General features: G+C 36.4%; 2 protein-coding genes across 2 annotated transcripts in view; one reads left to right on the top strand and one right to left on the bottom strand.

Moving 5' to 3' along the window:
- The window catches only part of LOC107773525 (AP-1 complex subunit gamma-2), a 29,969-nt gene extending 20,268 nt beyond the window's left edge, over nt 1-9,701 (top strand). The window contains exons 10-18 of the mRNA XM_075247119.1: nt 682-804; nt 895-990; nt 1,878-2,005; nt 2,594-2,698; nt 2,793-3,052; nt 7,633-7,881; nt 7,961-8,142; nt 8,786-8,890; nt 9,185-9,701. Of these exons, the coding sequence (XP_075103220.1) occupies nt 682-804; nt 895-990; nt 1,878-2,005; nt 2,594-2,698; nt 2,793-3,052; nt 7,633-7,881; nt 7,961-8,142; nt 8,786-8,890; nt 9,185-9,280 (1,344 nt within the window). The 3' untranslated portion in view covers nt 9,281-9,701. The remainder of the gene's footprint in view (nt 1-681; nt 805-894; nt 991-1,877; nt 2,006-2,593; nt 2,699-2,792; nt 3,053-7,632; nt 7,882-7,960; nt 8,143-8,785; nt 8,891-9,184) is intronic.
- A 1,841-nt stretch (nt 9,702-11,542) lies between these two features.
- On the bottom strand, nt 11,543-13,383 carry LOC107773524 (RING-H2 finger protein ATL46-like). Its single transcript, XM_016592934.2, has one exon. It carries the CDS (start codon nt 12,801-12,803, stop codon nt 11,793-11,795), a length of 1,011 nt encoding a protein of 336 aa, XP_016448420.1. The 5' UTR covers nt 12,804-13,383; the 3' UTR covers nt 11,543-11,792.
- Nucleotides 13,384-15,947: the final 2,564 nt, after the last annotated feature.

The raw sequence follows: 15,947 nt of genomic DNA, 5'->3' as shown, positions 1-15,947 counted from the left end.
AAAATTATGTTACTGTAAAGTGAAAAGGTTGCGTGTTGTCTTGGTGCTTGGTAGTTATCCAGCTAATCTGTTTGGTTGGTAGACTGTCTTCGTTTAAAATGTGCGAGTATTCTTTTTGGTTGGTAAACCGTATTCACATAAAATGCATCAGTATCCTTTTGGTTGGTAGACTGCCTTCACATAAAATGCCTCAGCATGTAGGAATAGTAATTCATCAGTATATAGGTTATGTTGCATTACAGTTAGGATATTTCGCATGGAAGGGTAATGTTTAAGATACTCTTTATAAATGCATATCTTTATTGCGGTGAAACCATAGTAGTTACAATTTTTAATCAGTTACAGCCTACTTTCAAATACCCACATATGGCCAAGGTGTATCTTTCACTTAAATTATGAGAAATATCATCTTGGTCCTAATGGCTATAATCATTCTGCATTAAGCTTTTATAGAACCAAACTCAAAATCAAAGGGATGTAAATACAATTGCTCATTAATGTGTTTATACTCCTGACTGTAGTTTGGTCACAACATGTTTGGAGGTTCTCATTGTAAAAGTTTGTGATGTATCAGACTTATGCGTGTCAAAGAGCCACATTTGATCCCTGTTCCGATTTTGATGGATGTACTCTTTCTTTTGTTTTTTCTTAAAGAGTCCTAATATGTCTTCTATCCAATAGGCTGGAAATTATGTTAAGGATGAGGTGTGGCATTCTCTGATTGTGGTGATAACAAATGCTTCTAACCTCCATGGTTATGCAGTACGGTTGTTATACAGAGCAGTGCAAGCAGCAGGGGAACAGGTACTTCAACAATTGCCTAGATCTCCTATTTCCTTTTTTTCCCTTTTGTTCCTTATTGTTTCTTACAAATTGATGATCTTTTCTTGTTAGGAAACTCTCGTTCGAGTTGCAGTTTGGTGCATTGGAGAATATGGTGACATTTTAGTAAATAACGCTGGAAGGCTTGATATAGAAGAACCACTGACAGTGAGTTCATGCTTTCGAACAATTACTCTTTTAAGTACTAATTTTGATCTCTGTATTTCCATTACATTTTTGTCCTTGATAATTCTGCATCATATTCCTTGGGCTGCAAGCCTCTGATTTATTTTCCTGCATGATCTAAATGAAGTGTCTCACATTATGAGATGTGTGGTAGGCACGCGTGACGAGTTCGATTCTTGACGGATGAACCAAGTTTGGTTTTTCTACCAAGTACTGAAGTCGGAACAACAAACTTCTTGGTTATGGAAAGAAAAAAAGTATTATATGAAGCTTCCTTCTCCTACAAACCCCTCACTCAAAAATAACACCCCCTCAAAAGAAAGGACAAGCTCTCAAACCTAACATTTTTTTCATTTGCTTAAGGTGTTTCTTCGGGATTCTACAACTTCCACAAATTCCAGTATTGTTTCATTCTCTTAATGAACTATAACACATAAATTCTAATCGTATATCTACATAATGTGGTGCTATTAATGCAATTATAAACCTTGGAAAAACTCGACTCCATGCATGTTGACGCGAAGCTAAGGTTGATTAACTATGAAGAATATTTTTTGCTGTGTGGAGATTCAGATGCACTCAACAAAGTAAAGACGTGATTCCGAAAATGAAATGATAGATGCTACTAAACAAGTTAGCTAGTTTATAGTTTGATTTGAGCTGTAAACAACAATATTATCACCTCAATCCCATAGCAGTTGGGGTCAGCTACATGAATCCTCACGGTCCATTTTGCTCCTGACTTGAACTATGTTTCATTAAAAGAAAACCATGAAGATTATTGGAGTTTGCCACATGCCATCATCAGTTTTAATCATTTCTGCATAGAAATTGTTTACTTGGTTCTCTGATATAGTTCTTTGGAGCAGGTAACAGAATCTGATGCTGTGGATGTTGTGGAGACTTCCATTAAGAGCCATTCATTTGATCTCACTACTCGGGCGATGTGTTTGATTGCTTTGTTAAAGCTGTCGAGTCGCTTTCCATCTTGTTCACAGTATGTGTTCTTAGGCGCTTGGTTACTCCGTCCCATGCATTCACAGTTACTTATACGTAGCTGACAAACTACTGTCGAAATTTAACTACATATATTCAGTTGAATATCTTTTTGCAGGTTGACTGTACTGTATTTTCTGTCATGTTACATTTTATGAAATTCTCGTTCCATTATGGACATAACACCAAGTTTGACACACTTCTATAAATAGAAAAAACCGCTAACGTAGCTAAAGGAAAAGGCTATGGTGAGAGATCCCGAAGAAGATACCCTTGCTCACACCTTAGCTGAATTCAAAACGAAAAGTCATTGCGCCTTTAGCCGTCTGGAAGGACTCCCTAGTTATTTCTTGTTTAGAGAAAGCTGTACAATCAATGAAAACATCGGAAAATACGATTACTAAGAGTGAGCAGTCTCACATACGCACAGTCCACAAGACCACAACTTGCTCTACCATTATCCCACATGTCTCCATTTTTACTTGTTTTGTTTTCAAGATGATGCATTAAGCCTCCCAAAGAGTAAGAAACTGATTAAATGAGTTCTTCAGAATAAGTGAGTAATCTGTAAATATCTGATTTGGTGTAGGCGGATAAATGACATCATTGTTCAGTACAAAGGCAGCTTTGTGCTTGAACTGCAGCAGAGAGCTATTGAATTTAACTCGGTAATTGAGAGGCATCAGAATATCAGGTTTGTTTGATTTCATTTAAAAGGTTGTTCGATGCCTCTACTTTTGTTATAGCTCACTCATAGGAGTTTCTGGATCATGGATGCATGTTTTCAGGCCTTCACTTGTCGAAAGAATGCCAGTTCTTGATGAAGCAACCTACAGTGGAAGGAAGGCTGGCTCTTTGCCAGCAGCTGGATCAACATCTCAAGGAGTATCAGTTAATCTTCCAAATGGAGTTGCCAAGCCTAGTGCTGCCCCTCTTGTTGACTTACTTGATCTTAGTTCAGATGATGTCCCTGCACCTAGTTCTTCTGGTGGAGACTTTCTTCAGGATCTTCTTGGTGTTGATCTGGCTCCAGTGTCTTCACAATCAGGTTAGTGTTGCTATGTTCCATTGCATGAATATGTTTGCCTGATTTGTTATTCTGATTTTCCTCATGTTCTCATCTTTCCCCTGTATAGCATTTAAATGTGTATCGTTTGACCATTCTTACCACAAAAAGAACCATTGTTTAAGGAAGCTGTTCGGACACCACCGTCATTTAAAAAAAAAAAAAGAAAAGAAGAAGAACCTTTGTTTAGCCACTTGAATCAGCATGTCTATGAAGAGAAATTGAAAATAAAATTATTTAATATTTTTTATTTGAGCAGGCGGAGATCTTGGATTCAATTCGCATCACCATCCATTGTTAAAAAGAATTTCCACATGCTTGGTCCTATAAAAAGAGTTGGGTCTACACGTGAGGGGGCGTGTTGAAGACCTAGTATAAATAAATAGAAGTTTTCCCACTCACACAATTTAAGCTTTCAGATGAGGTGGTCAAACAATTCAAAAGAAGGAACATGTGAGGGTTACAAATCGGCTTTTTTGGAGAACAGAATAAAAAAAAAGTTGGGTGAAGAAAAAGAGGGCCTAAGCTGAATATTTACTTGTTATAATTAACATAAAATTTACTAAAAGTTGCTCTCAAGGGAAGTGGACAATATTTGGATTGACCGAAAAGGAAAGTAGGAGTTCTTTCGGGAACAAGGGACTAACTAGCTTTTCTCAGATAGATTCTGTTGTTATCATTTAGTTGACTCAAGTTCTAGCAAGTCAAGCCCGCTAGTTTTATGTGTGAAATTTGCATTGGCATGAACTTATCCCTTTTACTTTCCCTTTTTCATTTACTTTGTTGTGCTTCGGTAAGCGGCTGCCAACCGCTAGCTTTTTGGTCCACTTGGGCTGGCTTAGTAGTGGTTTAACATACAAATGCTTTCTCTCCTTGGCGTCTTTTGCAAATACTTGGTGCCTCATTAAGTAGGCAAGTTAGAGTTGGAAACTGCACATGATTCGTGATAGATTCAACATTTACTTAGGGTTGTTGGTTGACATGTTAGTTATGTGGGAATTATATAGGCATTGTTTATGTGTGAATAATGAAGGAATTATTATTATCTTTTTTTTTAATGACCGAGAAATTGCTTTGGGTTGTTGGCTTCACATGTTAGTTATGCGGGGATTATAGTGGAGGCATTGTTTATGCGTGAATAATGAAGGAATTATTATTATCTTTTTTTAATGATCGAGAAATCCGCAGCCTTCAAAACTCGGGGATGATGGGCATGCACCTCTATCTTTCTCCACTTAAATACCTTAAGTTAGTTCACTTGGAGCTAGGGGTGAGCGTTCTAGCGGTTCAGATTGGATATGAAAATTTCTGTTTGGATTTAAAGTTTTCCGGTTCAAGAAATTACAATCCAAGTTCTATCCAAATAAGTTCAGATTGAATCGGGTTTTTTATGTTCGATTTCGGATTAATCGGTTTAGTTATTTCATATTTTCGATTTTAAGCCTATAAGTTGAGCTTCTTCTTCTTCTTCTTACAATAATGAACATCCAAATAAAGTACTCATGTTAAATTGCCTTAATAATTCCTCATTTCCGCCACAATCATACAAATAAAATATTTATGCAAGCAATAATACAATTATCAAGGAAATTCCTGGCAATAGAAGCATTAAGGCTTGAGAATTAGTAGGATATTGGACTTAGCATTGGGTAGGGGCTAAATGTTCGGATTTTCGGATCCCAAATCTAAAATCCGAAGGTTTCAAAAATTAAATCCGAATTCCAATCGTAATCCGAAAATCCAAAAAATTTGGATTTCAGTTATGCCCAAACTTCCTACCCCTACTTGGCACAGGGCTCAAACATATGACCGAAGACACAAGTCCCTCAATCTTTGCCAATTGATTTAACCCCCGGGGGCTATAATGAAGGGATTATTGTGCGGTGATTAATATTATGGGGGTTGTTATTTGGTAATTAATAATGAAGGGATTATTATGCAAGGATTACTTACTTTAAGGACAGTTTTGTCTTTAATGAATTTAATCCCCATATTGCTAATAAACATATTCTATTCCATATTAAATTATACATAGATTTGCACCCGCATAACTTAATGCAATATTATTTAATACAAAATAATACACTCAACCAAAAACTGCATATAAATTATGCAGGAACTATTTTTCCTTATACAACCAACCAAACTCTGCATAAGTTATGTGGAGATTGTTCTTATCCTTTTAACCAAACCTAATATTATCTTATGGAGGATTTTATGTTGGTATTATTTTTTATATCCTTCCAACCAAGCAACCCCTTAATGTTTCTTATAAATTGATTGCTTGGGCTTGTGGGAACTAGAAAAATATTTTTGTCCTTGGGAACTAGAAAAAGTAGTTTTGGTCCTTCCTCATGTACTAGTGATTTTCATGTAATATCCTAAGGGCATAGATGATTTTGGAAGACCGCAGACAGTGAAGGATTAGAGTGGCTTACTAGGTTGTTCAATGTCATTTTTAAGACGACCAAGATGCCTGATGAATGGAGGTGGAGTACGATGATTCCGGTGTACAAGAATAAGGAGGATATCCAAAATTGCAACAACTATAGGGGCATCAAGCTGCTAAGTCACACCATGAAAGTTTGGGATAGGGTGGTGGAAGTTAGGGTGAGGGGTAGTGTGTCTATTTTTGAGAATCAATTTGGGTTTATGCTAGGGAGATCGACTACTGAAGCCATTCACCTTATTAGGAGATTGGTGGAGCAGTATAGGGATAGGAAGCTTATGACAAAGTCCCAAGGGAGGTTCTTTGGAGGTGTTTGGAGGTTAGAGGTGTGCCCGTAGCTTATACTAGGGTGATCCGGGATATGTATGATGGCGTTAAGACCCGGGTTAGGACGGTGGGAGGCGACTCGGAACACTTCCCTGTCGGGATGGGCTTACGTCATGGATCCGTGCTTAGCCCATTTTTATTTGCCTTGGTGATGGATGTTCTGACGCGGCACATTCAAGAGTAGGTGCCATGGTGCATGTTATTTGCGTATGATATAGTACTAATTGGCGAGATGCGAGGTGGTGTTAACGCGAGGCTGGAGGTTTGGAGACAAATCCTGGAGTCAAAAGGTTTCAAGATGAGCAGGACTAAAACAAAGTACTTGGAATGCAAGTTCAGCGACGCGACCCATGATGCGGACGTGGAAGTGAGGCTGGATTCACAAGTCATCCTTAAGAAGGGGAGTTTCAAGTACCTCGGATCTATTATTCAAGATAATGGTGAGATAGACGAAGATGTCACACATCGTATTGGAGCAGGATGGATGAGATGCAGGTTCGCTTCGGGGTTTTTGTGTGATAAGAAGGTGCCACCGAGAATTAAGGGTAAGTTCTACAGAGTGGTGGTTAGACCTACTATGTTAGGGCGGAGTGTTGGCCTGTCAAGAACACCCATGTCCAGAAGATGAAAGTAGCGGAAATGAAGATGCTGAGATGGGTGTATGAGCATACCCGGTTGGATAAGATAAGAAATGTTGATATTCAGGAAAAGGTGGAGTGGCACCTGTAGAGGACAAGATGAGGGAAGCTAGATTGAGATGGTACGGACATGCGAAGAGGAGGTGCATAGATGCCCCAGTGAGGAGATGTGAGAGGTTGGCAATGGGGGGGGGCTGAGAAGAGGTAGAGGGAGGCCTAAGAAGTATTGGGGAGAGGTGATTAGGCATGACATGGTGCAAAATCATATGGATACGATTCTCATTTTGTATCTTGATTAATTGGATCGCGCTACTTCAACTTACTGCGGACATGGCCCTTGATAGAAAGATATGGAGGTTGAGAATTAGGGTAGAAGGGTAGTGGTTAAGCGGGCATGTCTTATTTTTATGTCTTATTAGTGTTACTCTCATACTTTCATTTTTTCGTATCCGTATATTTCTTTTACTATATGTCGTTTCTTTCGCTCCGGCTATTTTATCACCTTTGCTTGCTATGGTTACTAGTTATTTCTGCTTCCTTTTAGTTTTTTCTTCTTGAGCCGGGGTCTATCGAAAATAGTCTCTCTACCTTCGTAAGGTAGGGGTAAGGTCTGCGTACATTTTACCCTCCCCAAACCCTACTTTGTGGGATTTCACTGGATTTGTTGTTGTTGTTGTTATCCTAAGGGCATAGATGCAAATGTTTAATGAACATATAACAGTAACATGCACTTGGAATTACTGTTTACGAAGTCAAATTATGTCGTGGAAAAGCTTTGCTAGTAAATTGTAGAACAAAAGCACAATAATTTGGATCACTGAATGTTAATGTTTAGTAAGTCGATTTGTGTGAGTTTTTGCTAGTAAATTGTGGAACAGGAGCACAATTCTTGAGTTTAGATTCCAGATTTGGGATGCTTTGTGTTTCAGACTGTACTTCCTACACGATATCTTTGATCAAAAGTTAGGGTAGTATTAAAGTTCTACTTTAAGATTTTTATTCTACCCTAAAACTAGATTTAGGCAACCCCACCAACTTGTTTTGCCCAAGAACATCACCAGTAAAAAAGGAAAGAAAAGGGGAGAACGGAAAGGTGAATGGATTTGCACGAGCTTGAAATTATTCTCATTTTGCTCTTTGAATTTCAGGTACAAATCAGGCTCAAAAGAGTGGCACCGATGTTTTACTGGATCTTCTGTCAATTGGAACACCACCTGCTAATAGCAGCCCATCTACAACTCAGGTGTCGCCCTCCAATGTTGACGTTAGAAGTCCGGTGGATCTATTAGATAGATTGTCTTCACCTTCGGCTCCTTCAGTTCAAGTCTCGTCTACAGCTGGAAGTTCTCCTATGTTGGATTTATTGAATGGGTTCCCTTCCAGTCCATCAATTCCTGGTATGGTCTCTGTTCTATGCTTTAAACTTGGGTACAGTCTAATGCTTCTTCTAAGTTGACTCTTTTTTACTTTTCTCAGTTACAGAAGGCAATTGTCCAGCATATCCATCAATAGTTGCATTTGATAGCAGCTCTTTAAAATTAATGTTCAACTTCTCAAAGCAGCCTGGAAACCCTCAGACAATACTTATTGAAGCTAGTTTTACAAACAAGTCACAAGAAGTTCTCACAAACTTTATTTTCCAAGCTGCAGTACCAAAGGTAATTGTATTTTTTTAAAATAAAAAATTCTTTCTTTCACTTGGGAGCGGGAGTTGGCATAGAAGGATTGGTTTATGATTAACCAATAATTTCCCCTCCTGAGCTTGCATCTTCTGTGATGATTCTAAATCATTTGTTTGGCAAAAATCATTTTAAAAGCCGGTTTGGCCAAGCTTCTTTTTGGGCAAGTGCTTTTACTTTTTCAAAGTTAAGGTATTTGGCCAAGCTTTTAAAAAGTGCTTTTGAGTAGAAGCAGAAGCAATTTTTTAGAAGCAGAAAAAAGCAACTTCTTCCCAAAAGCACTTTTGAGAAAAATACATTTAGAAGCACTTTTTGAAAGCTTGACCAAACATTAACTGCTGCTCAAAAGTATTTTTTGGATTAATTAGTCAAACACAAACTGCTTCTCACAAAAAATACTTTTTGGGAAAAGTGCTTTTCAAAATAAGCTGATTTTAGAAGCTTGTCCAAACAGGCTTTGTCATTCATAGAGTAATTTTCTGAGTTTTACTTACCTATTACTTCATCTATTGCAACTGTCACATATAATTATTTACTTGTTAAAACTTTATTCGGTCTAATTTTAAATCATGTACCATGTTCATCATCTGTCAACTATGCTTATTTCGTCATTTTGCTGTAGTTTCTTCAACTGCACTTGGATCCAGCAAGTGGTAATACGCTACCTGCAAATGGTAATGGATCAATCACGCAAAAGTTGAAAATCACAAACAGCCAACGTGGCAAGGTATGTGATATCTGATTCCTTTTAATGGATATCTTCCATGCATTCGATGACTGATCACCTTCTAGCAATTTGCATGATCATTCTTTTCCAAAACCTGACTATAAAATAAGCACTTTTTCCACATGCTCTTATTATTATTGCAATATGTATGCACATCCATCGTCCACAGCTTTTTGGAGCACTGTAAGACATTTTTCAAGTGCAGGTTTATAGCCGACCTTACTATTTATAGCCTGTGAACATTGTCAACCTTATTGCAGTTTTAGCTTTTCTAATATTTTCCTCTTTCCCCAGAAATCCCTTGTCATGCGCATACGGATAGCTTATAAGGTGAATAATAAAGACGTATTAGAGGAAGGCCAAATCAACAATTTTCCTCGTGATTTGTGAGGTCGAATGGCCTTATAAGAGGATGATTTGCGAGATCTTACATTGTTAATCAGTACGCGGAAGCTTCAGCTCATTGTTTGTATTGTTGTGGGAGATGTAGCATGTGCTAGTCGGATTCAAGTGGCTTCACTCCTCAAGTCATCCTTCTCTCCTTCCTTCAAAGATAGCCAGTGTACATTATTGATCTGAGAAACCCAAGTATGCCATTGTGTAAGTCAAATTTTGCCTTTGTTGAGGCACATACACAGGAGACCTTGTTGGACTCCTTGTTAAAAGTTTTGATATATGTAAGTCTCATTTTTTTCTAGATTTTTGAGTAATCACATTCAAGAATTGTAATATAGGTTGAGTTGGGACCTTGGCTATATTTTAGACATTTCTTTTTTGAGTTATATAAAATGCGCTGTTTTTACTTTATCCACCATCAAAGATCTGCTGCTCACATGTAATTGGGATACAACGTAAACAACAAAGTTTACCTATGATTTTCATGGCAAATTATGTTGCTTGGATCTGCCAAAAATATTATTGCACCTGTGTAGGATGCTCCAAACATTATAACAATTTTGAAGATCCGTGGAAAATGGGAGTAGGAAAGATTAGAGTGAAAGTCTATCAAGTTATTATGTTGGAGAAATTTCAATTGATTCTCAGAAAAGAAAAGCATATCAATTATTGATTCCACTATCTGGTGGGTACGATAACATATAAGTCTTCTAATAATTCAACGGTAAAACTTACAGAAAGAAATTAAATGAAGGAGCTAGTGGTTAGGATTCGAACTCATGCAAAACGGTTAGATTTGTAATATCTTGGTCTGGCACTCTTTTGACATTTATAATGTCATTTTATGCTAAATAACTTTTTTCATTATTTCGATCTGTTAAATGAAGTTTTTCATTTGGTTTCTTTCTTTATTTAAACAAGCCTTGAATGAACTGTTCATTTGGTAGTTCCATTCGTTATTTGTAGTTTATGATCTGTCCTACCTACAATTATTTATAAGTTCAAAACACTGTTAAGTTGTCAACTTTGAACTTATATATGTCTTAAAATACAACCCTGTCCTATTACAAAATATGCATTAAAAAGTAAAAACAGTGGAGTGGGTAGCTTAGTCGACAAAATAATTAGAAGTGTGTTCATATTTTTCAATAGGTCAGCACCCCACATAGTTTCTTGTAATTTAGTGCAACAGCAATATAAGCTAAGAGTATAAGGAAGACTTCAATGTCCCCACAGCTTGGAAACCATCCAATTCATAACTAAAGTCTCCCACATCACTTTTCACCATTATCAGACTGAAGAATATATTTTGTGGGGCTACTACCATTTTCTATAAATTTAATCAATTGGGAGAGGGAAATTGTCATTTACTAGAGCATTAGTAGGTCCTACTACTGCTTTTGTATTCCTCCTTTTTTTTGGGAGGCAAGATTTATAAGTTAAAGGATAATATCACAAGATTTATAAGTTAAAAGATTATATCACACAATACGAGTGAGACTTACTCAAACGTAAAATACCTCGCTCATCAGTAACTTTGCTGATAATAAGTGAGAATATTACTGACCTCTGGATGTAGGGTAATAAATTAATTAAAAAAGAAAACAAGAGGTAAGTGTACACCAATCTTGATTACTAGTGGGTGTACAAATTGATCATAGATCAAGAATCCTACACTTCAATCATGTTTAAGTGGAAGGAGCTTGACATTAATAGAGTTTATGCTCTTCACTTTTTCAGCCATAGGTTAATGAAGTAGAATTTAGTAGCCTAAGGGTCAGATTTAATCAGCAATTTGTTGTCCTTGTGGCATTGTTCAAACACCATAGAGCTTCAAAAGAGACAAAACAGGATAATAGGGGCAATTGGATTTGAAACTGTGGAGAATATTTTGGGAGACACAAACAGGATTATTAAAATAGGAAGGAAGAGTCCCAAGAGTTGATCTAGGTTTATTTTTTCTTGAGATTGCAGCATTTAAATGAGTTTGAAAAATGTCACTGCAGGAATTATATTAATCAAATATTTAAACTTTTCAGCAACCCCAAGTGGTCCCTTGAAGCATAAGAAGTCTTAGAGGTAATATTTTCAAACCATAAGTTAGCAGGAAAAAGAACTTTCTCAAATCTTGGGTGAATTTTATGGGATTCTAATAGAAAAAAGATAAAAGTGGAACATGTTATCCTTCTTCCACAAAAGTGGAAATTGGAAAGAAGCATCATTCAAAGCAGAAAAGTGAAAAAAGAGAAAAGCAAAAGCACCAAAAGAACTTATGACAACTGAATAATCAAATAAATTTAATTAACCAAACTACAAGGCAATTGAAGAAAGGAAAAAGAAAAAGATTGTATACTAGTTGCCTCAGGTTGACCAGGATGAGGTCACGAGTTCATGATGCGGAAAGAGTCTCTTGTAAGAATTTGGGGCGTACATCATGCACAATGTAGTCCGGCCTTTCCCCGAACCCGGCATAAGCTTAGTCTCTGGCTACCCTCTTATACTATCTTCAAACAGGTGGAGCTCTATGATGATCCGTCCATGGCAAACTTACATTGTCAGCAGAATTATGAAATTTATCCTTCTTGGACCAGAGCCAGATCTTGGAAACAGAAAAACTCTCCCCTCTATTTCCAAGATTTATCCTTTTCCCATAATTATCCCCATCATTTGCGGAATTTCCATTTTGTCCACTTTTCCCTTTCACATTTCCCCTCAATTGATGACCACCACCATCTACACCATTACTTTTAGCACTATTGGGACACAATGCCACTTGCAATTCTGAATCAGCCACCACATATTGGAAAGACCCCATTGAAAAACACCTTCTTGAATCCAAATTACTATTACTAGTCTCTCCCATTTCCCTTTTCTCAATTTCAAGAATACCATTGTTTGTGTTCTTGAATTTGCCAAGTCTAACAGAAAACACCCTTCTTGAACTGATCTTACTATCAATATCCTCATGTAATTTTGGACCAACAATAACACTTCCATTTTCTGAAACCCCACCACCACAACATTCATCTCTTGTTGTATCATCAAAGTAAAAGATTGGATTTTCAATACAAAAACCAGGTGTAAAAAGGCTCCCTCTACAAAGTGGGCAAGTAGAATTTGACAAAAGCCATGTGTCTATACAACTTATATGAAAAGCATGACTACATAAAGGGAGCAGCCTTAACTTGTCTTGTTCTGAGAATTCACAAAGACAAACAGCACAATCAAATGGTTCTTTTAAACCCATTATATCTTTGTAAAGAAACACAGGGAGTGCATCAATAAAGGACTGATCTAAACCTGAATCATGTAGATTAAAAAGTTGTTGTAATTGCCTTTGATAGGAACCAGAATCAGACATTTCAGGGTCTCTAGCAGATTGTGAAGAGAACCTATGTTTCATTAAATACCTAACTAACAAATGGAGAATACCAGAAATAAAGAATATGATAGCTAATATTACTATGATAAAAAGAACAGCTGGGCTAATTTTATTTCCAGATGAAGATGATGACATCTTTTTTTTGGCACTTGAACATAGGTGTACTAAAAAGACAGTATTTTGCTCATACCTTATTTTCTTGAATCAGACAGTATTTTCATTTGTTGAAGAAAAGCATATAGTACTACTTACTTGTGCTGCCGATGGCACAAAGACAAAGCCAGCTAATATATTTGAGGAGTACAAGAAATAGACCCACCCCCCATTTCTTTACATTTACAAGAAACCCAATACCCAAAAGTGCTCAAGAAAGAGAGAAAATCATAAATTCTTGAGCTGGGTTTGTTAGAAAATACACCTCTTTGCAGAAATTGAATTGAAGAGGATTTGATTTTTTTTTTACGTTACCTTATTCTAGTAGCAGAAGCTAATTTGTTAATTTTGTCAGATGGCCAGATGCTGCAAAAAGGAAAAAGAAACTGGAGTAATTAAATGGGATGATGGTACTTTGAGAGTACTAAGTAGCTTCCAAAAATAGGTCAAAAGCTTCAAAGAACACCCTAGACTAGACCCCTTAGGGGATTTATTTAATTTTGAACAAATTAAATAAAACAGAGAAGCAAAAGATTTAGAGTATCCTTTTCTGAAAATACGCTTTTACCCTCCCTATTAGGTTTTTGGGCTAGGGGGGAATCTGTTGTATTTCTTCTTCTCAATGAATGTTGTTTGGCAATTAAGCTTAAAAAAATATATATGTTTTGAATTTTTTTTGTATATATATACATTCTATATGTTATTTATAAAGATTATACATATTTTATATATTTTTTTAACTACCAAATATAAATAATTTCTAAAGCGCATTAAAAGCGATTTTTTTTCTTCTCGATGAATGTTGTTTGGTAATTAAGCTTGAAAACTGGATTAGTTATGCAATACTTGGTGGGTGCTGCATGGGCCCAATAAGGAATTGTAGAATTAAACTTCATCGCGGGGAAAGAATCAAGACTTTGGAATTACGTATACACACGCGCATGCACCCCTCATCACAAATGACAATGTTAGAGCTGTACATCGACCTACTAATGCTAAAATAAGCTCAGGTACATATAATTTAACTATTAAATTATTTGCAATAACATTGTGACGATCAGAAAGTATTATAGTCGTTGAGGGCCAGTGGTTTGAGGTAGTTGAGACATGATTTTCATTAAGGTGTGTCAAAATTTAAAGAAGTAAATACAAGAAAAGACAATGAGATGTAGTACATAGAATATATACATAAAAGAATAATTTTTACCTACCTAAATAGTGTATTTTTGAGAGCGAAGGAGTGTCAGTTGACATCCCTTGGAGTTACGTAGCTCCGCCACTCCGGCGGAGGTAAAATGGTGACCTGGGAAAGTAGTTGAGGTTCCATAGCCATTTGCATCGATTTGTGTGTTCATTTTGTAAGTATAATGAGAACGAGAAATTGTGGTAGAGTAAAGGTGGCTTTCAAGTGGTAGTTTTTAGAGTGAAAAATCAATTGTCATGGTGGTGATGATCGATTTAAAGACATGGGGATGATGATTGAGTAAAATGGTTGTAAATCTGGATTAGTTCGCAAAATTAATGACAAATCTAGTCCATTTCACACAGTTAAAGGAAAATTTTAATTATTTTTACCGGTGAAGAGATGTTCGTGTTGAAAAGCTTGTACTCTTTAGTCAAAAAGAGTAAATTTAGCTCACTTTTATAGCAATAACACTAGATATGACTCCAACCATTAACCGAGTACAATGTGAACCATATTGCAAAGTTTAGGGACACACAAAATTCATCTTATTTTGAGACCGGTGACTCTTATCCTGCTAATTAATCATAGTTTAAAAGTATTAAATGTTCACATTCGTCGATCATTGAGCTTATTCCAATGTGTTTTGCCAGGGTTGATACTATAGTAAATAGAAATAAAAACTTTTGGATATATATATATATATATATATATATATATATATATATATATATATATATATATATATATATATATATATATGTGTGTGTGTGTGTGTGGACCCAAAATCCAACTAGCCGTAATGGCACCTAACTTCACCCGCTAGGTAAGCCAAATAAAAAAAAATAATTCGATTAAATTAATATTTAACTGACTCTAATACACTCCCCAAGGACTGGTAGTACAAATCACGAGCTTCTAAGATTAGAATTTACAAAACTGGTGTGGAATAAAAATACGGCATATGTCTGAAATATACATGAACAGATTAAAAATTCTAAAGCTACCATGAACAAGAGCCAGCAATGACTGGAACGCATGTACATCTTCAGATCCAACTCCTGCTGTACGCAGTTACATCAGCATCAGAAATCTGCACACAAGGTGCAGAATTGTAGTATGAGTACAACCGACCCCATGTACTCAATAAGTAACAAACCTAACCTTAGGCTGAAAGTAGTGACGAGTTGGGATAAGAGTCAGAGTCCAACTTCAATAACCAGCAACAGTTCATAATAATATAATTTAAAGCAGCACAAGTAATAACTCAATAATAAAATGCTCAGCTCGTATAAAATTCTTGAAAATAAATATTTTCTTTTCAATATAACAGTAAAACTCAAATCCTTTGCCGAAAGTCACCGAAAATATGAGTAAGTCTGAAACCTGTAATTTTTCTCAAAACTTTAATGACAGATAAGAAATCTCATTATCAGATGGCATGCGGAAAAATACTTCTCTATGCATACATATCAAGTATGCAAGTCTAATGCAATGCAGCACAATGATGAACTCATGTACTCTCAATTTCACAGTACTGTATATGGCCAATCCAGCCTAGGGAAGATCCATCTCAAATATATATACATAATAACTATCATTCAGTCATTCAGTACTGTACATGGCCAATCTAGCACAGGGAACTCCATCCCAAATATAAATAAATAAGGCAACTCCATGCCTAGGGAACTCCATCCCAAATGTAAATAAATGAGGTAACTCCATGCCCAGGGAACTCCATCCCAAATATAAATAAATGAGGCAACTCCATACCCAGGGAACTCCATCCCAAATATAAATAAATGAGGCAACTCCATGCCCAGGGAACTCCATCTTAAATATAAATAAATAAGGCAACTCCATGCCCAGGGAACTCCATCCCAGAAGTGAATATATATGACAACTCCATGCCCAGGGAACTCCATCCCAAATATAATATCCAT

The sequence above is a fragment of the Nicotiana tabacum genome, chromosome 24 (genome assembly GCF_000715075.1).
Source record: "Nicotiana tabacum cultivar K326 chromosome 24, ASM71507v2, whole genome shotgun sequence".
Classification (NCBI taxonomy): domain Eukaryota; kingdom Viridiplantae; phylum Streptophyta; class Magnoliopsida; order Solanales; family Solanaceae; genus Nicotiana; species Nicotiana tabacum.
The sequence above is the reverse complement of the archived record's forward strand: the minus strand, read 5'-3'. Positions and strand labels throughout refer to the sequence as shown.